Source organism: Pundamilia nyererei, unplaced genomic scaffold, assembly GCF_000239375.1.
Source record: "Pundamilia nyererei isolate P.nyererei 1_Seehausen unplaced genomic scaffold, PunNye1.0 scaffold00120, whole genome shotgun sequence".
Classification (NCBI taxonomy): Eukaryota; Metazoa; Chordata; class Actinopteri; order Cichliformes; family Cichlidae; genus Pundamilia; species Pundamilia nyererei.
In genome coordinates, this window is record NW_005187521.1 from 2,027,368 (window position 1) to 2,049,750 (window position 22,383).

The window sequence follows — 22,383 nt, forward strand, 5'->3', positions numbered from 1 at the left end:
CTCTTGTTTGATGTCGTTTATTGGACTGGATCACTGAAGTCTGAAGAAATAACACCAAAAAAGAGTGAATAGCAGAATAAGCTGTTTGGCATCAACAAAAAAATTTAGCAAGAATGGGCTCAACCCACATACTCAACTTTGCTTCTCAGCCCAATTGTATCCCCTTAATGCCCTTTCCTTACTTTTTTATGTGAAGTTTATTTTGCTTTCAAGGAGGCAGACTTTGTTATTTTTAGTGCAAAAGTTCCTCAAGCTCTCTGAAGGTCTTTTGGAGTTTTTCTTTGGCTGACATTGGCTGCTTTTTCATTCATTTTAAGTGCAGTCCTTGTACCTGACCTTTTTCAGAGGAACTTTTTTGTTTGTTTGTTTTGTTAAGCCACTTAATATTGACTTATTATTAAATAGACATAAAACAGGCAACATAGGCACTTTGTTGTCAGCGGCCTGTCACAAATACACATAATTCTTTCACATTTCTTTGGTTGAATATATGAAAGAAGCTTGGAGAACTCTTCTTGAAGACTACTTAAAGAAATGACAAGAAAATTTGACAGAGATATAAACGGCATTTCCATGTATGCTTGCACCTTTCAGTTTCCCATTTTCCTAGCAAAGGTTAAAGAAATGAGGGGTGGTTTGATACTTTTACACAGTATGTTTACTGGGGAATGAACACCAAAGACAATACAAGTTAAATGGTGTTGCACAGAGTGCTGAATTTGTATGTTTCCCTCATTTTCACATGTATTTAGAATCCATGTGAAAATGAGGGAAAGTATCAAATTTCTACATTTGCTACATTTCTACATTTCCTGATCTGAAAGAACAGGTTCTGATGTTCTGTAACAGTGACCTAGCTGTGTGCTTGTCATGGTTTTATTGAGGCTGAATGCTTCAAATGATTAATTTCAGTACTATATTCATACCGAGTTGAACATACCAAAAAAATGAACTTTTTGTGCAAATGCATATCATATATATCATCTGATCACTGAACCCTGAAGCTAGATACATTTATATAATCTATAATCAGGATTATAATCTGGACTTTGACTTTGCTATGAATTTTTGATGACTTCAGTCAGTCCTCCTGTGCCAGCTGAGAAACTCTTACTCTAAAGCTACAGGACTCTGAACATTTACCCTCATGCCTTTTACATATCACTTGGAAATACAACAAGAGCAACATAACTGAAGTGCACTTCAGGGATTGCCATGTACATCTGTAAGCAGTGGTGGTTTTGAGCACTTTGGTTACCTCTCATACTCAAACTTGTCATGTGTGTTACAGCTTTTGGAAATGTGACAGTTTAACATCAAAATGTCTTCCAAGACAGAGAAGGCTAATCGAGACATTGCCTCTAGCAATGTTTGTACCTACGCTCTGAAAGCTCAACCTGTCAACAGCCTGATGAACACACACACACCTCTTTCTTTATTTTGGGAGGAGTCTGCAAGGCGATTTACATCCATTGAGCTTCATACATATGCTTAGTTCGCGAGTGGAAACGGTCACAGCAGTTTTTACCGGCTGAGGCGAACACTTGCTAGGATGCACTGCCATCAGGGCTTGGTGAGCTTTCTCAGCTGTGGACTTGTTCTGGCAGGAGTTTGGCACCTGGTTTATCACAGGAAGTCACAGAGCTCCTATGGACGCTACATGACATGCCCTCCTGCTAGAACGGTTCCTGCTAGACTAGCCTGGTTCCTTCAGGAGATGCCGGCTTTCATCATCCCTCTACTTTTAATGCTCACCACGCACAAATCCACAATTATGGGGAAGTACCTGCTGCTAGCGACCTTTTGCGTGCACTACTTTCAAAGGTAAAAGCAGAAAAACAAGTCAGCTTTGTGCCATTTGCTATGCATGTGAAGGGAACAGGGAACATGTATTCACGACAGTAAACAGTCGTGAATACATGTATTCCTATTTACAATATTCCTATTTAATCTTTCCAACATAAGTGATCGACTTTGATGTTATTTAAAAAAAAGGAAAGTTAAAATCCCTCTTCTCTAACAGTTTGTATTTTCTATTTTACATAAAACAACAAAGACGTGGCGTAATCATCTTTTAGCTGCTGGATGTACATTACGTATTGAGACATTTAGTGAAAGCAAGAGACAAAATTTCAGATGGGGACCTAAAAAGCAAAAGAAAAAAACAAAAGGAGGTTTGAAAAGGATTTTTCCTGCTGCTATAATTCAAAACAACACTCTGAGGAATGCTTTCCTAACCTCCCATGAAGAGTGGAGCTTAGTGGCACCATTTTAGTTTTCACCTTAATGCCAAATCATTTATACAGTGTGCTTCCAGTGGATTGTAAAAACACAGCTTTTTCTGCATCTACCAGCATGGAAAAAATGTACCATTATCCCCGTCTTTTGCCACCCCTGTTGCATCTACCATTTTGTTCCCCAATCATAGAACATTTGTGTACTCGCTATTGATGAAAGGAAAGCCTTTCCCGCTGAGTGTGATGGTGACAGCGGGTTTGTTCTGCTCTCTAAATGGTTTCCTGCAAGGACACTACCTGCTGCATTGTGCCCAGTTTGATGATGAGTGGTTTACGGGCTATTGCTTTAAAATTGGTAAGTGGAATATTTACTCTTTGGATGTGAAAGTCAGAATCTAATTGTATTTTTTTTTATGTCTCATATACTGAGAATTCTTTTTTTGTTGTTGTTTTCAGGTTTACTGCTGTTTTACATCGGCATGGCCATTAATATTCACAGCGACTTTATTCTACGCAACTTGAGGAAACCAAAGGAAGTAATATACAAGATTCCTACTGGTAAGAGACAGATTAGTGACCAAACTCCCACTGTGCTTGTATTAACCTGCAGTCTACTTAATCTCCTGCAGGAGGTCTGTTTGAATATGTGTCTGGTGCCAACTACTTAGGGGAGATTGTGGAGTGGTTTGGATACGCTGTAGCCACCTGGTCTTTTCCAGCACTCTCATTCGCTCTGTTCACCCTCTGCTTCATTGGACCAAGAGCCTACTACCATCACAGGTGCCTAAGATATTGATGTGAAGGAGTTAATACTCAACTAAGGATTTTACCCACATGCTGTTTCTAAACCATTGTTGTTTCTTCTGTTGCAGGTTTTATCTTGAGAAATTCAAAGACTATCCCAAGTTTCGAAAGGCTTTAGTTCCTTTTATCTTCTGAGGGAAAACATTCATGTATTGCAAAAAACTGTTTACCGTGGTCTATAACATGTTATACAACATTGTTATTAGTGAGGCCTTAACGTGGAATAGTCTAGTTAGCTTGGTTTAGTTAGTGTTTGTATTTAAGAAGGTAACAAGGTGAAGTGTATCAATAGTATTTGCAGCTTGTGAAATTTATGCATGATGTATTAATAAATGTATTTGTCTTGTTTATTACTGATACTCATACAACCGAGTTTCCAAAAGTCAGGACTGCTGTTTGAAATTAAATCAAATGTAAGAATCCACTGATTACCAATTTTACCAATCTTGCTTCAAAACTGCTGGTGCCATAATTTTTGGGACAATTTCACAGCTTTTGTAATTTTGTGTCCGTAGACCATCACAGTGGGATTAAAACTAAACAAAAAGATGTTAGTTTCAACTCAAATGGTGTAACAGCAATAGGACCATAGCCCACCATTTTCAGTTGTTGTGAAAGTAACTGGAAACTTAACAGACAGCCGGTTTCAATTGGCCAGGTGAGACCAGTTCTGTCATTATTCTGTGACAAATGAGATAGAGATTTGGAGTCGATCCAGTTGTTGAATTTTACATTGGAACTTAACATGAGGTCTAAAGACATGTTGATGCAAGTGAGGCCCTCATGAGGCTGAAAAAACGGAAAGTATAAATTAAAAACAAACCTCTCTGTTTAAGAATGTACCAGCAAAATGAAAAGCCCACAGAAGGCAATTACAGTATGTGATGGCAAATTCCTTCTTTGATTAAGAAAAACAACTTCTCCACCAGTGGAAATGTGCCACTAGTATTTAATGAAGTAGCAGGATGAACTGTGAAGCGTACAGGCCAATACTCTCTGCTCCAACTCAGCCAGATGTTGCAAAACTGATAGGAGACCCTTTCGCAGTGCAAATGGAAAATAACCCAGAGGCTACTGCCAAAGAAAGACAAGAGTTTCTCAAGGCAAAGACATGGGATATTCTTCAATGGGCAAGTCAGTGACTTGATCTCAACCCAACAAAGCGTGCTTTTCAGTTACTGAAGACAAGACTGAAGGCAGAAAGTCCCACAAACATGCAGGAACTGGCTGCACTGAAGGCCTGGCAGACTATTGATGTTGCCTAATACTGTTTGTGAGCCACGGTTCAAATTCAAAGACTATCCCAACTTTCGAAAGGCTTTGTCCATAGGCTCTAGACTTCAAGCAGCCATTGACTACACTGGCTACAAAGAATTTTTATCCAAGTTTTAAAAACAATCTTTATAATTAAAATTTTATATAAGTATATATATAACCTCTTGAATTAAAGCTGAATATATGCACATCTGTCACATTTGATTAAAAATCTACTTCGTTGGTTTACAGAGGAAGCATTACAAAAACTAATGGACCTAACTACAAGGCTCCAAAAAAAACCCCCAAACTTTAAAGTTACACTTTTTAAAATCAGAATACAGCATCAAGTCAGTGAATCGTCTGGGATATTGAGCTGGTCAGTCCAGTAGCAGAGGGGGTTGTTAATCAGTTTCTTCATCAGTTTCCTCTTTGATGTTAATGATATTAACGACAGGTGCACTAGATGGGCAACAATGAGACGAGCCCCAAAACAGGAATGGTTTTACACGTGGAGGACACTGACACTTTCGCCTTTTCTGTTTTGCATTTGGCTTAGAGTCAGAGTCACTACTGGTAGCACGAGGCAATACCTGATACCAGAAGGTTTGCTGAGTTTCCCATCACGGTCTCAAGAGCACGGAGGAGATTCCAGGGGACAGGCTCTGGGAGAGCTGGACAGCTGTACATGTAAAAGGTCCTTAACACATCAGCAGGACCGGTATCTGCTCCTTTGTGCAAGGAGGAACAGGATGATCACTGTCAGAGCTACAAAATGACCTCCAGCAGGACACTCATGAGGGTGGTCTAAGGGCCTGATGTCCTCTAGTGGGCCCTGTGCTCACTGCCTGGCACCGTGGAGCAGATTAGCATTTGCCATAGAAAAACAGAATTGACAGGTCCACCACTAGTGACCTGTGCTTTTCACAGATGAGAACAGGTTCACCCTGAGCACATATGACAGATGTGAAAGGGTCTGGAGAAGCCGTGGAGAATGTAATGCTGCCTTTAACATGTGGGTGGGTGGGTGAGTGATGGTCTGAAGAGGCATATCCACTGAGGGGCACACAGACCTTTACAGGCTAGCCAACGACACCATGACTGCCATTGGGTACCAGAATGAACCCCATGGACCCACTGTCAGAACCTATGCTGGTGCAGTGACTCCTGGGTTCCTTCTGATGGATAACAATGCCCAGCCTCATGTGGTGAGAGTAAGGAGAGTGTCAGGGTACTTGGTCTCCTGACCCAGCATGTTAATTCTTTGTGATTTTTTTGTATTATTGTACTTGTGTGAGTTATTCTATGGTTTCTAGTTTTGATCCCTTGCCCTTCATGTTTCTCTGTGTCCCCTCTGTTCTGTGTAAGTCTGTGTCTGCATGTTTGAGTTTCCCTCTGTGGCTTTCGGTTCTTAGAGCCCTCTGCCTTAGGTTTACGTCTCTGTGTTTCTTAGTTGCTGTCTCCACCGTGTCAAGTTCGCGTCTCTGTGTCTTACTTCCTGTTTTACTTTGAAGGTCCGTGTCTTATGTGAATGTGTTCAGGTTACGCTTCCTTGTCTCGTCAGTTCTGATTTCCCCCAGCTGTGCTCTCCTTCTGTGTCTCATTCCCCTCGTTACTTCCCAATGTATTTAAACCCTGTGTTTCTCTGAGTCAGTGTCGCCCCTCATGCCGTGTGGATCTCCCTGTGAGTTTAGTGTGTTATTCCCCAGTTTAGTTTACTTTGTATGCTCGTTTTTCTGTGACCAGCAAATAAACCTGTGGTTTTGAGTTCATCCCTCGAGTCTGTGAGTCCTGCATTTTGAGTCCTCATCTCTTGCCTGCCACACAGCGTTTTATGACAGAACGACGCGACCAGACATGGACTCAGCAGGCTCCGCCCGGGAAATTGATTTGGCCCGCATCCAAGGTCTGGTAGAGCGGATTTCCCACACTGATGATGTTCGGGCTGTGACTGTAGGAATCAAAGCCATTGAAGCCATCCTCGAGAGGAACCCCCACTTTGTTCAACTCGGAGGATTTATGGACTCAATAAACATGGTGCGCGAGGCCCGGGAGGTACTGCAAGCCCGAGAGTTAGCTATTCTCGCCCGCTCCCGGTATTCAGCACCGAAGCCACCAGCGCTGCAGCAGCAGATGGAGCTCTCTGCAATGCAGCAGCGGCCATTAAAGCGCAAGGGGGTTGTTAAATCAGATTATTAATCCCGAGACTGTTTTTCCACAAGCTGCATTTTTCAGGTCCCCGGGGGGTTTGTGTGTTTCCGTTGAGCCTGAAGACAAAATAACGAGCACTGCGAAAGAGCTCTAGGTTTGCGCCCACAAGGACAGATTCTATGGCAATTCCTGAGACTGCTACGCTCTACAAGGCTTCCCCAGAAGCTGAGTTTGTAATTTCATCTGAATCTGGACCCCTGGAGACAACAGAATCCACTCAGCCTGTGACTATTGACGGTTTCTTGGCTTACTCAGAGCAGGAAATAAATACCTCCAAGACTGTTTTTCCCGAGACTGCTCTAGCCCAAAGTGAAGCTCACTTAGCTGCCCGGCCTACTGAAGCTCACTTAGCTGCCCGGCCTACTGAAGCTCCATTCTCACCTCAGCTATCACTCCAGCCTCCTACATTGCCTTTAGGCCAGTCTGCTATTCATTGTTCAATTCAACCTTTAGTTCGGCCACTTGTGCAATCCATAGCTCAATTACCCATTCAGTCCATTGCTCATGTGCCTAGTCAGTTCCGAGCTCAGTCTCTTGCGTCGCCACCAGTTCAGTTCCCCGTAGCACTTCACTACACTCAGCCAGTCAGGCTGCTACTCAGTCAGTCATTCAACCTATAGCCCTGCCATTAATGCACTCTGTAGCTGAGCCGTTAGCCGCCCGGCCCGCAGCCAATTCAGCCACTCCTCCACTCGTTACACCTCCACCACAACCGTCACTGCAGTTCCCGGTTCAGTTTCCTGCAGCTCAGCTGTCCCCAGTGCAGTCTCCCTTAGCACAGTCATCCACTCAACCACCAGCTCCACTTTCTCCCCAACCGTCACTACTACCTCTAGCTCAGTTTCCTGTGCAGTCACCCCTAGTTCATTCTCCTGTGAAGTCATCAACTCCACCACCCACTCCACTCTCACCACCACCGTTACTACAGACATTAGTTCAGTCCCCTGTGCCAGTGCAGACGCCCTCAGTTCTGTCTCCCGTGCAGTCATCTACTTCACCACCATTAGTAGCTCAGCTCCCCATGTCTCCAGTAGCTCAGCTTGCACCTGAACCACTAGCCCAGTCCCATGTAGCAGTTCAGTCTTCTGGTCAGCTTAACATTCAGCCAGGGGTCCCAATGCCCTCTGGTTCTACATCGGCTCCTGCTGGAAGCTCGGATGAGTCCATCCAGCACTCCGTGGCTCCCACGCCGCCACCCGCCTCGTCCACTGGGGGTTCTGGTGAGCCCGGCTCTGTCACCTGTGCCACCCGCCTGGTCGCCCCCGACCGTTTGACTTATGAACTTTTGTGCCGGCGACCTCCGGGTCGGCCCCCTGACTTACTATTGAACTGTTCTTTGTGCGCCGGTGTTTTCTGTGCACGTGTTGTTTTTGGACTCCTGGTGCTCCTGTTTTGTTTTGCCACACAGCGTTTTATGACAGAGTTCCTAGAGAACAAAGGAACTGATGTTGCTGACTGGCACCCACACTTGCCTGACTTAAATCCAATAGAACACCTCTGGGAACACCTCTAATGACAGGAGCTCAATGATGCCCTGCTCCAGATCTGCGAGGAGATCCACCCCAGGACACCATCCGTCATCTCATTAAGGGCATATGCAGACGTTGTCAGGCATGCATGTGGGGGCCACACAAACTACTTACTAGTATTTTGAGTTGCTTTAATGACATTTCTGCAAAATGGACTAGCCTGAAGTATCAATGTTTCATTTGTATTTATGGGGTGTCTTTGAATTCAGCCCTCTGCAAGTTGATAATTTTCATTTCCATCCAACAACATGGTATCTCTTTATTGCTAACACATTACCCAGTCCAAATTACTATAAATGCCCAGCATGATTCCTTTCCCCATACACATCAGATGTGTTTTCAGCATAGTTAAACATTAATGCTACCTTCACAGATATAAGTTACCCATGTACTAATGTACCCCAGTGCCAGCATGGGTTTTTAAATGATATGCAAAAGGACTCCCTACTGTCTAAACTTTTTTTTTTTTAAATTTGAAACCAAAAAGGCAGCATTCAGTCCTCATTTTAAACCCACAAACCAGAATTCCACACTACACAAAAAATCTGTTCCGCTAATTCATATCTTGAATTATATATTTAACATCCAGAGCAAGATTAGCAGTTTCCACAGCAACTTGCAATGCGCTGAGTTTAGCTGTGAAGGAGTCTAGTACACGTGGCTGCACACGAGTGTCTCTAAACACCGGTGATGGACAGAAATCTGAATATTTAGTGTTTAGATAAGTCCACTTCTTACTTGGGCTACTTTGTACCAAACCGCAGCCACAGAAGCCCAAACTTTCCTCCATGGTTTCTTTGATGGCATCTGCAGGGAGCATCCAGCGATGAGCATGAGTCAGATCAATTAAAGAACTCCCACCATCGTGCTCCAGCGCTCGAGCTGCAGACTCCAGAGCACAGCAGAATAGCTCCACACCAAGAAGGTACTCTGTCTGTGAGCACATTAATACCGATGCAGTCTCTGGTACCTCACTCTTGCTCTAAGAAAAAAAATATGGCATCATGAAGGCATGTCATTGTGAAAGACACGTGAAATCAATAAAACTGGGGTAAGTGAAGACCAAGTACTGGATCTCACCTTGTGTCTAACATAAGCAGCCAAGTTTGTCTCAGTACAGCCACCCCCAACCAAGGCAAATGGTTCCCTTAGAGTGAGCCTCAGTACATGTTCTGCCGTCTGGCACACCACCTTTAGCACAAACACATCAGGAAGTGACCACTTTGTCACATTTACATGACAATAATGGGTATTCCATGACTCTGTGTTAAAAACGTATATTTTCTGAAGAAATTTGATCTCTCAATGGACGAACACTAAAACATTTACTTTGTGGGAAAATCCATTACTGACTTCTCATTTATTGAACTAACATACAGCAGGAATTGTAAATCTTAGCGATAGGGAGTCTTATGAGTGGAATCTACGTTGTTTCAGGCAATATGTCTCTCCATCCATCATTAACTCCAGAAGCCAACAGTACAGCTTTAACACCCACTTTATCTTACCTTCAGCTCATTTAACATGGTCTGGTTCCTGTGGCAGAGGATCATTGTGCAGATCGCAGACTCCCCAAGAGGGAATAAATGCAGCATTGTCTTGGATCCAAAGTGCTTTATACAGAGATCCCTCGCCTTCCCGTAGGTCTTGGGTGGGATTGTGGTATGTAATGTGGCCACAGGTTGAGCCCCTATTTGTAAAAGGTATGCAAAAAAACAAAACAAAAAAACCCCCACCATAAATAAAACAAGTATATTCCACTCGGACAGTAGATAGATTATTACAGTAGTGCAGTGAGCTGAATTGAAAAACAAATAAAGCTATTGGTGTTTAACTGGTGCTTGTATGTATGGCATGATTTTGCAGCCCACCTGTCAGCTGAGTAAGTGGCTCCATAAGAGCAATTCCCAGTCTCTCTACCACTATGACACCATGACTCCTCAGATATTGCTGCAAAACTGGGTGGATGACCTTCTGGCACATGAAGAGCTTCACTTCATCATTAATCACCTGTCTGCCAAGCTCCAGAAGTTGACCCAGGATCTGTGAGTCTGTGTCTACATCCGGGTGGGCCTCAATTACTCCATCTCCTAGTTCAGAAATGTCCCCAGCAAGAGACGCACTGAAAAGCACAACACTGAGGGGATTTAAAGGTTTGTCTTCCTCACTCAGGCCATCAGGCATCTCCACCAATAAACCTGGAAGCACTTCAGAGCTTAGCACAGAATGACCATCTACAGGAACAGTCACTATTCTGCCAAAACTGACTATACCTGGACTACTGCAGGGAACGGTGAGCAAAAAAGCTTGCACAGCCAGTTTGCTAATGTGAAGCGTCTCGGGCTCTGTTAGTACACATGCGGGTTTGCTGGAGATAACACTGCGAGCTAACGTGATCAAGTTCTGAGTGCTGCAGAAGTCGAGCTTCACTCTACAACCACAGTCTTCTCGTTGAAGGTAGCTGGTACACAGAGCGAGCAGGTAGTTGTTCACTCTGATAGCCACGCTTTCCCTGAGAGCAGACTTTTTGATTTGTTCAATAAGAGAAAGGCACAAGACAGCTGCAAACAAACCGCAGTCGCTGAAGCGAGAGACGTGGTTGAGGATGGAGGTTTTTATGAGATTGATAAAAGGCTGCGAGGAGGAAACGGATGAAAGAAGAACCGAGGAGGCAGAGGTGGTCACGACGTGTCCTCCAATGTTGTTGTGAACTTGTTTCAGTCTACCTGTGGGACCGAAACAAGACGTTAGTATCTGTTTCAGCAGGTGAAGCTTGCTGCAAATATCAGTGTTGTCCAGTGGCATATCAGTGCAAACAGATGGAGATTTCTTGCTGAGTCGAGACATGACCGAAGCACATTTAACATTGTTAAGGTAGACAGTACCAACATACGGCAAATCGGCAGTGATAAGTGTTAGCAATGATAGAATAGTGATGCTCGTAGCATTGCCTGACCAAATTGTGTTTTAAAAGAACGGGGAACAGTTGCAGATTAATTTATTAAATCCAACCAAAACCACCACTACCTTATTGTAGGGTCTAACATTTGATGCCATACATATTTAGATGTAATTTGACAGTGTGTAGTTTGAGAGATTGACAAAGGCGTTGTACAGACACAACTCGTTTCCATGGTAGCAACACAGCGCTTGGCCAAGCTGCGGTCCTACTCGAGAAACCGTCGCTTGCCTCTAGTACCGGCTTTTCATAAGGAATAAACCAACTAAAAGCGAATTTACGAGTCTTTATGTAGAAGAGTAGTTGTCTATCTCTATTATTATGATTTTATGCAAAAGGCATACACAATGAAACGTCCCACGCACAATGCGCTCAGTTATTGGACTACAAATTGAAGGTGACGTCATCTCCGGTCGCCCGGCTGTTGAAGAATCATTCAAAACTGTTGGCGGTATGAAGTTATGGTTAACTTTAATATACTTATATGTTTTATGTCTAACGAACGTATGTGTTATTATTTTACTTTATTATAACACTTGTTATGTTTTTGTAATTGTTGACGGTGGCCGTTTGTCGTACGAGCGTAACAAATAAAGAAATCTGTCTCTGTTGTCTTCAAAAAATACAGCTAATAGCTGCCCACCGTGCACTTACTCTAGTGAAGCTAACTGAATTCATGAGAATGGCTCCTATCAAACTTGTCATTAAGGTAAGTGAAACGATATACCCAGTACACGAATTCGTGCGGTGCTGCGTTGAATTAACATACTGTATATTATATTTGTTGATGATGAATGAATAAAACGAGGTAGAGAAGGGTGTGTGGATGGAGGACAGTACAGATCAGGAAGTACAGATGATTAGTAAAGAGGAAGTGAGGGCGGCTGTGAAGAAGTTAAAATTATCGTAAGACTCATTTGCGGAATATTTGTAGCAGTATGAGCAGTACTGTTTTAATTACTGGGATACTGCAGACACAGGAAGAAATCTACACAACAATGTAGGCTTGAAGAGAATGCAGGGTAGGATCCCAAAGGAAGAAATGTTGATTATTTTGTTGACAATAGGACATATAGGCTAAACCATACACTAGAACAGGCAAACACCGAACAGGTCTCTGCATTTATGTAATCCACCAAAACCTGTTGAACACGTGCCAATCCTTTGCATTAAGTTTGAGTGAAAAAGAAGAGAATCAGTGGCTTTGTTGAAGGACAGAAATTACGGTTTTACACTGAGGAATTTGTTACTGAAATCAAACAATTTTCTATTTAAATATCTTGAATTAGATGATTGATGCTAGTCTCCTGTCCACATTCCAGTCCACTAGGTGGCAGTAATGCACCTGTAAATTGGTTTTCCAACTTACAGGTGCATTACTGCATTGAAGAAAAAGCTACAAGAGGATGAAGAGTGGAAAAGCAGTTGGTTCAAATGACTTGCCTTTGGCGGCATAGAGATATCTATATGAGATGGAAGCATGTGATAGGATGCCAAGGAAGGAACTGTGTTATTGCACGAGGAAGTTAGAAGTGGCAGAGAAGTATTTGAGGGTAGTATAGAACATATATGAGGACACCAAGATGATAGTGAGGTGTGCAGTATGAGTGACAGATAGGCTCTGCGTGAGCCCATCCTTTTTGCTGTTGTGATGGACAGCTGAAATGAGATCTGGCAGGAGTCTCAGTGAACTGTCATTTTCACAGATGACTGTGATCTTTAGTAAGAGTAGGGAGCAGGTGGAGCCTGGGGAGATGGAGGTGTGTTCAGGAGAGTAGAGGAATGAAACTCATTAGAACCAAGAAAGAATACATGTGTGTGAATAAGAGGGAGATGGGTGAAGATGCAAGGAGTAAAGGTACTGAAGGCGCATGAGTTTAAATATCTGGGAACAACCATCCAAAGCAATGCACAATGCAGAAGAGAGGTGAAGAAGAGAGTGCAGGTAGAGTGGAGCAGGTCAGAGGTGATTTGTGGGAAAGGGATAGCAGCAAGACTGAAATGGAAAGTTTACAAGATGGTAGTAAGACCTGCTATGATGTATGGTTTGGAAATGGCACTGACAAAAAGACAGGAAGAGGAGCTGGAGGTAGCAGAATTGAGGAAATTCACATTGGTACTAATCAGGATGGACAGAATTCGAGATGAGTATATCGGGGGACACCTCAAGGTAGTTTGGAGACACAGAGGGCCAAGTCTGTGCATGTGTGCAGATGATGGATAGTGGATATGTTGAGGAAATGATGTTTGCTATGGAGCCCCCAGGCAGGATGAAAATAGATATACAGAGAAGATGAATGAATGTGAAGGAAGACATGAAGATGGTTGGTGTGAAAGAGAAAGATGCTAAGGATATGGTGAGATGTAGGCAGATGGTTAGTTGTGGGAGCGCGTAAAGAGATCAGCTGAAATAAGAAGGAGATAATATATATTTGTTAAATTAAAGAACATTGCGCTCCCATGTTCAGCTGCGCAACAGCAGTTGTACCTCAAGGTGCTTTACATAGTATGGTAAAGACAGAGTTTGAAATTCTTATCAACACTCATTTTAACAGCCTGCATCTCTGATGGTGCATTAATGCCTGTGGGCTTGCCAGCTAACACATATGGAATACACTCTCATCCAGATGATGTCTTTTTCAGGGAAGGCCTTGCATATTTCAGCAATACAATGCTAAAGCATGTATTGGGTCTATTACAACAGCATGGCTTCACAGTAGAAGAGTCTCAATGCTGAACTGGTCTGGCTGTATTCCAAACCTTTCACCAGTTGGAAAGATTTGACAGAATATAAAATGAAAAATAGAAAAAGGAAGATGCAAGACTTTTGAGCAACTAGAATCCTGTATCAGATAAGAATGGGATAATGTTCCTCTCCTAAAAGCTCAGCATCTGGCCTCCTCAGTTTACAGATATTTACGTTATTGAAAGAAGAGGACATGCTACGCAGTAGTAAACATGTTGCTGCCATCAAATTCAAAATGACTTTGTTTTTTTCTTGAATAGTACTACAATTTTCTCAAGTTTAAACATTTGGTATGTTTTCCATGTTCTCTTGTAAATAAAATGTGGGATTATAAGATTGCAGATCATTTAATTCTGCTTTTATTAACATTTTATACAGTGTCCCAGCTATTTTGGAATTGGGTCTGTAACTCTAATTGAAGTACATTTGCTGAGAGCTTTCCCAGTAAACTTTGCTCAGGGCTATAAAACTGTTTATAGCTTATTTCAGCGTCTTGTCAACAAGTACTTGCCATATGTATTTGGGAAATATTTTGCTTCTAAGAAGCTGTTTTGTGTTTTTCACTCACCACAAAATGCATTTTTCTGACGTAAGATGCACACAAGGTACCAAGCGACGAGATGAATATGCTTTCTTTTCAAACGTTTTAGCCGTCATGATAAACAGCCCTCTGTGTTTGTGCTACGTCCAAATAGTAGAACAGCTACACAAACTACTTCCAGCAAGTGACATGAGTTTTTATGGTCTGTGCTAAACCTTTGAAAAGCTCTCGTGCAGCCCTGGAAAATATGCAACCCAGCAATACAGCATGTGGTTGTTTTTCTAGCATTTGCTGTATTCCAATTCTGATGTAAGATTTTCTTTCTTTTTTTCCCCTCTAAGTAGCACTGTATTTGTCCACTAGAGGGCACTACAGATGCATGTTTCAGCTGCTGTTACCATGTTGTGGTTCATTCTTTAGAAAAAGTTGGAGTTTCTGGTCACCTTTTGGGAATCTCATGCCTTCCCAAGAGCCTTTTGTTAATGGGCACAACCATACGGCGAAGAGGAAACTCATTCTATGAAAAATCCGAGCTGTTCATCCTCAGTCTGTTGCTCTGACAGAAATAATGCACATCAGATGTTTTTGTTAAGTGCAGGGAAAGCCGTTGGTCTCTCTTTTGTTGATGTTTCATTTATTGAGAGTTTTGGATGAGGGGCTGCAGACATTTTCGCTGATCTCTCACATCCTCCGTAATGCCATATGTGCCTAGCTGACCAGATATTGCGTTCATTCCCTTTTATTTGTTTCATATGCATGCCTGCATACAGGCTACCCCACCACCCCCCTCGGTGGATGTGGGAGAGTAAAAACCCTGGAGGTTCACGGAAGGTTCCTTCCCACTGGGCACATAATGATACTGTTGTGTTAGTCTGCCTGAGAAAATCCACACAGCCTCTACCATGCTTAACCAGCTAACCGCAACAAGTATGTTAGAAAGGATCAGACCAAACAATAGCATTCAAGGCTCTGCCTATGGCTTCTCTTTTACAAGACATACAGCACTGCCACCATGTTTTCTTAATGACTGAATTAACTTCTTAGAATAATAAAGAGAAAAAAATCTCCTGGTTTCTGTTTTCACAGATGTTGTTGATTGTGTTTGCCATCTTGCACAGAGAATAAGGTTTATCTGAGAAATTATGATTTTTATGTTCTTGGATTCATTGGGCCATGTTCAGTAGGTTGTTCGGGGTGTTTTATGGTCCTTTCTACTGGGATGTTTTCAAAGCAGCTCCCTCCGTGGTCTGTGGAACTGCAGGAGGTGTTGGTATGCTCCTTCTTAAATAGGCTTAGACCATATAGTGACCTGCCACTTCTCAGACCTCCCGAAAAGGCCCTGTGGGCTAAAAGGCTGATCCACTCAAGTGCATGCTGTGTCTGCCAGGACATTATTGCTACAGAGCCCTGCAATCTGCCTTCTATTAAGAGCATACACCACCAACTTTTTACCCATCTAATGTAGTAAGTTGAGACAGACCAAAGTGTTTTTTTAAGGAATAAAAGATCTGAGTTATCACAGAGCAGTTTAATGTCAGAGGTTTATGTGCTGTTTAGTGTTATTGTTGGTCTGGAGATGAGCTCATAACAGACCACACATCGTGGCTCTGAACAAAAATGATTGCATTTTCTTCTTGGAAACATTTTTGACACTTTCCATTTTCAAAAAGAGAAAGTGACAAGGATAAAAAAAAGAGGAAAAAAACGCTTTCATCTCAAAACTGGCCTACATTGCAGTACAGAAATCACATCTCCTAATGAGGCAAAATGCTTCTCAGCTTGCTATTTCTGTATATCTACCAATTTCTCAGGGATGTGTCTGCCTACACTTTGTTTGCCGAGTGTTACCTGGAGATATTCTTGTCTGTTCTTGCTGCTGGAATTCCTCTCCTGGGTTGTGTCTCTTTTTATCATCAAATAAAGGAAACTCAGGTGTGCTAACATTCATCCAGAGTGAAGGGAGGCTTGGACACAAAACACTTTGGTGCACTGTTTGTAAATAACATTTGCATTTGGGAATAATCAAGTTTCTAATGTTAAGTAGCCAGTGGTTTGAAAAACTGGAAAACAGTTTTTTTGTGCGTGTTTTTTGCTTTTTTTTACAAGGGGAAACCCAGGTGACTCACAGCACAAAGAAAGAGAGCTGGGAATGAGAAAAATAAAGCCAAAGTTGTCACACCCACATATCTAAAGAGTTCCCCAGGGTGCTTTGCAGACTTGCAGAAAGAGTCAGAAAAAGAGAGACAAAGGGAGAGTTGGGATAGATGCAAGTTTTATTGAGTGAGACCGCATCTGCTGCCCCTTCTCTCCCAATGTAAACATCTGCGGCTGGTTAGTGTTAGCCTCTGAGCTAAGTGCAGTCTGAGAAGGTCTGGTTCTTACACTGCGATAGCAATGGCAAAGGGCAGCGAGGTGGGGAGGCGGGTGAAGCTGGGCTCCGTGCCCAAGTTTGAGCAGCGCAGGCAGGAGGTTTGGAGAGCTGGGTCTGGGAGAGAGATAAGGGAAGGTAAAGAGTGTTTTGGGAACTGAGTGTGACATAGACCAGAGCTCTGCAAACGAGAGAAAGTAAAAGAGTCATCGGGATGTGTTTATTTACAGGCAGAAAATAGAGAGGACCTTTCTTGTGTTGTGCTGTGGGCTGTGGGCAGGTTTAGTGTCTGCTTTTTTGGATTTTATTTCTCTTGGTTAACCTTTTTTTTCCCCCACGCAAGTTATCGGTTCAGAAGCAGGGAGACTTGGGATAGAGAAGCTGAGCCTTAGCCTGCAGGAAGACTCGGTCCTATCTATTCAATATGTGACAGCAGACCACAAAAGATGGCACAATAAAGGATTTGGGATTAAGTAGCGCTTCTTGCCGCCTCTCGTTCAGCCTTCAGCCTCTGTTCATAACTCTAAAGCCCGAGCAAAGCAGAGAACAAAGCGGTGCTGGCCCACTTTAGTATGTATGAAAAGAGTAACTTCCTCTTGAACTTGGCCCTTTATCAAACTGTTCCTTTCCAACAACAGTGGCAGAAGCTCTGAGTATTTCCTTAAATGTGTCACAACGTAAAATAGCTCTTCAGTTTCATCAGTGAATATGTCACATTTAATGAAACCCTTAGGGTCCTGAGTATGACATGGTAGAAACTGTCACAGAAAGAATAAAATATGGAGTTTTTACTGATGGGGTGATGCAAAATTTTCTGTTGCCTTTTTACTGTGTTTTCTAAAAAACAAAAGAGAGAGAGAGAGAGAAAACTTGTGGTTTCATCGCTGCATCTAAAAAGTATACTACTCCTTGCGAAGATCTCACTTTAAAAAGATCAATAAATAAACATACACGAAGGTTATGGTTCGTGGCATAGTTCAGCCAAGAGATGCACTGGTCACTCTTTGTGCTGGGAGTTGACAAATTTAGGCCACATGATGTGATTGTACTCAGAGCCTTTGTGCAAAATTAAATTAAATGCCAAATTCTGCTGCTATTTTGTCTTGTCTGCGACATTCAACATAAATGTCCCTTGTAAAAAGCTCTAGTAGCTGTAGTGCCCAAGCAGCACAGCATTGGCCAAGATATCAATACTTTTGCAGGTAATTTGTCTCTCTACCAAACTGGCACTTTTGCTGGGCAAATTAATTGGTTTCTCATTAGGGTGATTGCATTAGTTTGCATTCCTGACAAAATCCCCCGTTTCCGAGAATCTGGCAGAATCACATGCTGTTTTTGTATAAGGGCAGACCAGTGTTTATCATTAACTTCCAATTCCCAGTCGAGCCTTGTCTGCTGTTCTAATGTGATAAAAAGAAGTTAGTCTAAAGCTTGATACTTGTCTGGCTTGCAGCCCAAAGGACACTCACTCAGAAGCACAGAAACCACGTCAGGGGATTTACAATGCTATGCTTTTCTATAACGATCTCCCTCTGAACCCTATACTGATTGCATATTTTTAGCAAATTAATGTGACATCACACTTTTTTGTGATTGCAAAAAAGTTTGCATGATATTTTGTCCTTTCTGATGTCAACACAGCTGAGCAGGCAGATAACCGCTGGTCAGGTTCAGTCTCTGCCAGCACACATGAGATTGTGTGATTTTGAGCCATCTAATTCAATGATTGTAAGATTTTGAGAAAACAGAAAAAGTGCACAAGTCCAGTAGCCACAAAAATGTTGATAAGTGTCAACTGAACATTTGTCTTGCACATTGTCAGTAAAAACTAAAGATCATAAGGATCAAAGGGTGGTTAGACTGGATAATCTGGTAACTTGTACGCAGTGAAAAGAGTTAAGTCTTAGAAGTCGGGAACCAGTATACCAAAAAATCCAGTCTGCATGTGTCATCTCCACTAGCTGGTCTCTGTGTTTTGATTGACAGGGTCTGACCCTCTGTTGCTAGGTTTTCCCACACATGGGTATTTGTAGGAGGCCACCAGTCATTGGTGCGCAACTGTGAGACAAAGGTCAAAAGATGAAGAGAATGCTGATCTTTAGGGACGAGCTGATACTGACAGGCAACATGCACACAATTTAAACATGAGGAGCGGGCATTAAATGGGGCTCCGTTCTGGTTCGTGGGGTTCATTTCTTTGTGCATGCATGCTATTGTATAAGAACCTTTCAGTATTTTTTGCACACTCTGTTTTTATTTTTTAAACAGGTTTCCATTTGTAAATGTATTTTAACATTTAGACTTGCATTTTAACATGAATTGGCATGCATTAATGCTGTAGGGCTGCACATACTCAATACTACAAGACATGTCTGAGATTAAAACCAACTAGAAAGATTCACTTATCAGTCATGTGGGGGCACCCTCTGCACTCGTTTAGCTGTGGAAATAAGAAAGCAGATTCACTTCAGTTATTATAATACAGAAAGAACGAGAGAGGATAATGCTCTCAAGGGGAAAATAATGCAGAGTATTTGGCAGGCTGATTTGCTCACATGTAGCCTTTAATAACATTTGATGAAAGGTTCACAGCCAAGCTTTACTTTTACCAGTTGAGAAACAATGCAGTACTTTAATGAGCAAGCTAAGCTAATCTTAACTAACAAAAGAAAGCGACAACTGGAAAAAGTTTGGAGGTGGGAAGTGTACATTTGTGTCCAGAGTTAGAACATTAGTAGACGGTTATACCCCTGTGGGATGAGGTCTCTCACGTCATGCTGAGAGCATGCTGGATTGTAGAGTTTAGTCATCTTGTCTATAATACTATGCTTTAACACTAGCCCAGAGGATGTGCCTGCTTAAAAACAAAGCTTTCAGTGTGCACCAGTTTCCCCTGTTACTGAATGATCCAGTGATCCTTCTCCTCTTGTTACACACTCTTCAAGTTCCACAATGTGATCCTCAGGTCAGTGTCTGCTTTTGGCTTTTCGTGACCTTAGTGTTTTTGCACCGTCATTCTCATGAATGCTTTTTGCCGCATTATCACTCTGGGTTTTAGTACTCGCTGCTCCACTGTGTCATGTTGTGGGTGGTCTCAGTCCATCCATTACTTCCTTGACCATGGAGAGGCTAAGTTCACACGAGACTCACATCCATTTGCTCTCTGCAGAGGGCAGCTTTTGCACTCATGTGTAAACCATAATCAGGCTAGCTTGAGAAAGATGTAACAGCAACTTAAACAGCAGCGGCACTTTTGGCCTCCTTGTTCCTTATTGCTTATTGTCACAAGGACATAGTGCTTCAGGAATCCACCCTGCTGCTCTTGTCCTTTCTTTCTACAACACACACACAAAAACAAGGTTTTATTACCTCTCTGATACAAACTGGGATAATAATCCTCATTTTTATGGTACATCTTTAGATTTTCCCGTAGCTTACTGTGTCCTCAGGCACTGTATTGCAGATATAATTTACGCTGAGTGAGGGGAAATATGAGGAGACAAACGGGGCCATACTTTTTGTAAAGAGATTGGTAGGGAGATGGCTAGACAGAGAAAAAGGAGGGAGCGGACTGCTGTGAGAGGCCTGGGGTGATGTTTGAGGACACAGGGGGTCGTTGTGGTTTGTCTCGCTGTCAATCACCCGCACTTTGATTCCCTTTGTTGCCTGTGAGCTCAATGCCCCTCAGCAACCTGTGGCTATCCTTCCTCTTTGTGTTACAGTGTGGGAACTATGCTGTGCTGGTGGATCTCCACGTTCTATCCCTGGGCGGCCAAGAGGACACTAGCTGGTTCACTACGAGCCACATCGAGGTACAGATACGGGGAGATGGGCGTGGCTGTTATTAAGTGTGAAAGGGAATACATGGCGTCTTTCCTGCTGGAGACCTTTTCAAAAGGCAGAAGCAGCGTAGAATCTAAAATGACTCTGAGCCTCGTCTATTTTCATTGTTGGAGAACTGTTCCCATCTCCCTCTCAGCCACATGTGGAATTTCAGTAATCATCTTTGCCTCATCTGAACTTTAAACTTTACTTGTTACGCCAAATCAAATTTTGTGTTCTCTTACCAATTCAACATATGTTTACTTTACATACATTAAATATGTGTTTTTAGGAGGTTACAACCCTGGTTCAAGATTCTGTGGACCAGAGGGTTAAGCAGTATACCGAGTTCCTCCGCAATAGAAGACAGCCCAAACAGAAGAAGGAGCTGGCATCAGCTTCAGCCTTTTCTGTGGAAGGTAAAACCCCATTATCCCGACCCTCGTTATACTGGATTGTTTTCTCTAGCGGCAAATATTCCAGTGTTTATCAGTTTATATAATTTAGTGCTTTAAAATCCATTATTTAGCACAACACTGTGTTTTTCAGTTGTTTTCCTCCAGCACTGGTTTTAATTGTCATGTGCCAGTTGTATTTATTCTGTTTTGAAATCATTGTTGCTCATTCTAATGACGTCATCTACGTCTTCCCTTTCCTTCTCCTAGGCGTGTCTGTCGTTAATTCTTGGATAAGTAAAATGGTTTACTTTGGCTGTGAACGTAGTACCATACTTACACACACAAAGCAGGCTGTTGAAGTCTGTACGCACAATGCAAATTGGGTTACAAAACAAAGTTACAGGAAAGCATTTCACGGCTACCTTGTTGAGTGGGTGAAAAGACAACAGAACTAGTTGGGACATGGTGGTTCCCTACGCCCAGGGTGTGACCTGTAAAGGCAAGAGCTGATAGGAGTTTTTATATTGTGTTGTGGTGTTTGACTTGGCAGGTCTCAGGTGCATTTGTATGCGCAAGACGCATGTTCATTAAAACTTCTAACGTTTATTATCATTCTGTTTAATGCGCCACTGGGTAGTCTGAGTTTATCTGCGCCTGTAGTTAAACGATAACATCAAAAACCAGCTGCTGTGACACAAAAAAGTATGTACAGTAAATATCAATAAATTATGCACAAATTTACATAAGTCGATTCGGTTTGTCCCTGTTTATGCAGAAAAGATACATTCCCCCAGCCATCCACATGCATGCCTTTGAAGCACTATAAACCTATAAAGCATCAGAGGAACCTCCAGCTGTGTGGTGTAAGACAGACAGGTTTTGTCACAGGTAGCAGTTAAGGGCAGTTAAACTGGGCTCTCTCAGCGGGGCAAGCCTGACTGTTAGAGTGGGATTACAGGGCAGTCGGCCCCATAAAGTTTCTCCTGCGGCTGTAGCTCTGCCTCTCACGCTACCTCCCACACACACACCCACACGCACACTTAGTCCTACCACCTTTTCGTAGTTTTCACACGTAGTGTATATGTACTCATTTTTCAACTTTCTGTCCATATAGTCCCGATATAGTACGACAGTGCGTGCACACAGGTGCTCATATGCATCAGAGAGAGTGTGAATCAGAAGTTGTACAGTGTGTTTGAGACACATATCCTCCCCCTGGGTTAGGTGTGAACAGGCTGACAGTGTAAGGTTACTGAATAGCCTGACTCATATTTCCCATGACAGACTGACGAGAGACAGACATGTCTAATGATGGTGATCGTAGACTAAGGCTCCACGTGCGCGCGCACACACACACACACCCCAAATGGTTGTGCACAGTTTAGAGTGTGAACAAGGGGACTATCAGTATTTCAGCAGTGAAATATGCATGTAAAAATGATTAAGCTCGTTGCAGCTTCACCACAAAGAATGTAACCAGTGGAACATGACTCCATAGCATATCAGAGAATTTT

General features: G+C 42.6%; 3 protein-coding genes across 3 annotated transcripts in view; 2 read left to right on the forward strand and 1 right to left on the reverse strand.

Moving 5' to 3' along the window:
- Nucleotides 1–356: 356 nt before the first annotated feature.
- Nucleotides 357–4,429, forward strand: srd5a2b (steroid-5-alpha-reductase, alpha polypeptide 2b). Its single transcript, XM_005742469.1, has 5 exons — nucleotides 357–1,824; nucleotides 2,429–2,592; nucleotides 2,694–2,795; nucleotides 2,867–3,017; nucleotides 3,110–4,429. Exons 1-5 carry the CDS (start codon nucleotides 1,553–1,555, stop codon nucleotides 3,174–3,176), a joined length of 756 nt encoding a protein of 251 aa, XP_005742526.1. The 5' UTR covers nucleotides 357–1,552; the 3' UTR covers nucleotides 3,177–4,429.
- Nucleotides 4,430–8,039: 3,610 nt separating this feature from the next.
- Nucleotides 8,040–10,947, reverse strand: mkks (MKKS centrosomal shuttling protein). Its single transcript, XM_005742470.2, has 4 exons — nucleotides 9,907–10,947; nucleotides 9,544–9,725; nucleotides 9,116–9,226; nucleotides 8,040–9,017 (listed from the first exon to the last, which is right to left on the reverse strand). Exons 1-4 carry the CDS (start codon nucleotides 10,880–10,882, stop codon nucleotides 8,589–8,591), a joined length of 1,698 nt encoding a protein of 565 aa, XP_005742527.1. The 5' UTR covers nucleotides 10,883–10,947; the 3' UTR covers nucleotides 8,040–8,588.
- Nucleotides 10,948–11,213: 266 nt separating this feature from the next.
- Nucleotides 11,214–22,383, forward strand: part of LOC102202599 (protein SLX4IP) — a 32,678-nt gene continuing 21,508 nt past the window's right edge. Inside the window, exons 1-4 of the mRNA XM_005742472.2 lie at nucleotides 11,214–11,445; nucleotides 11,623–11,703; nucleotides 20,372–20,461; nucleotides 20,764–20,890. Of these exons, the coding sequence (XP_005742529.1) occupies nucleotides 11,671–11,703; nucleotides 20,372–20,461; nucleotides 20,764–20,890 (250 nt within the window). The 5' untranslated portion in view covers nucleotides 11,214–11,445; nucleotides 11,623–11,670. The remainder of the gene's footprint in view (nucleotides 11,446–11,622; nucleotides 11,704–20,371; nucleotides 20,462–20,763; nucleotides 20,891–22,383) is intronic.

Excerpts from the sequence above, each read along its gene's own strand:
- srd5a2b (XM_005742469.1), top strand. The coding sequence starts at position 1,553 with ATGCACTGCCATCAGGGCTTGGTGAGCTTTCTCAGCTGTGGACTTGTT. Across the intron at positions 2,593-2,693 it reads GGGCTATTGCTTTAAAATTG|GTTTACTGCTGTTTTACATC; the intron begins GTAAGTGGAATA and ends TGTTGTTTTCAG. Across the intron at positions 3,018-3,109 it reads AGAGCCTACTACCATCACAG|GTTTTATCTTGAGAAATTCA; the intron begins GTGCCTAAGATA and ends CTTCTGTTGCAG.
- mkks (XM_005742470.2), bottom strand. The coding sequence starts at position 10,882 with ATGTCTCGACTCAGCAAGAAATCTCCATCTGTTTGCACTGATATGCCA. Across the intron at positions 9,726-9,906 it reads GCCACTTACTCAGCTGACAG|GGGCTCAACCTGTGGCCACA; the intron begins GTGGGCTGCAAA and ends TTTTACAAATAG. Across the intron at positions 9,227-9,543 it reads CCATGTTAAATGAGCTGAAG|GTGGTGTGCCAGACGGCAGA; the intron begins GTAAGATAAAGT and ends TTTGTGCTAAAG.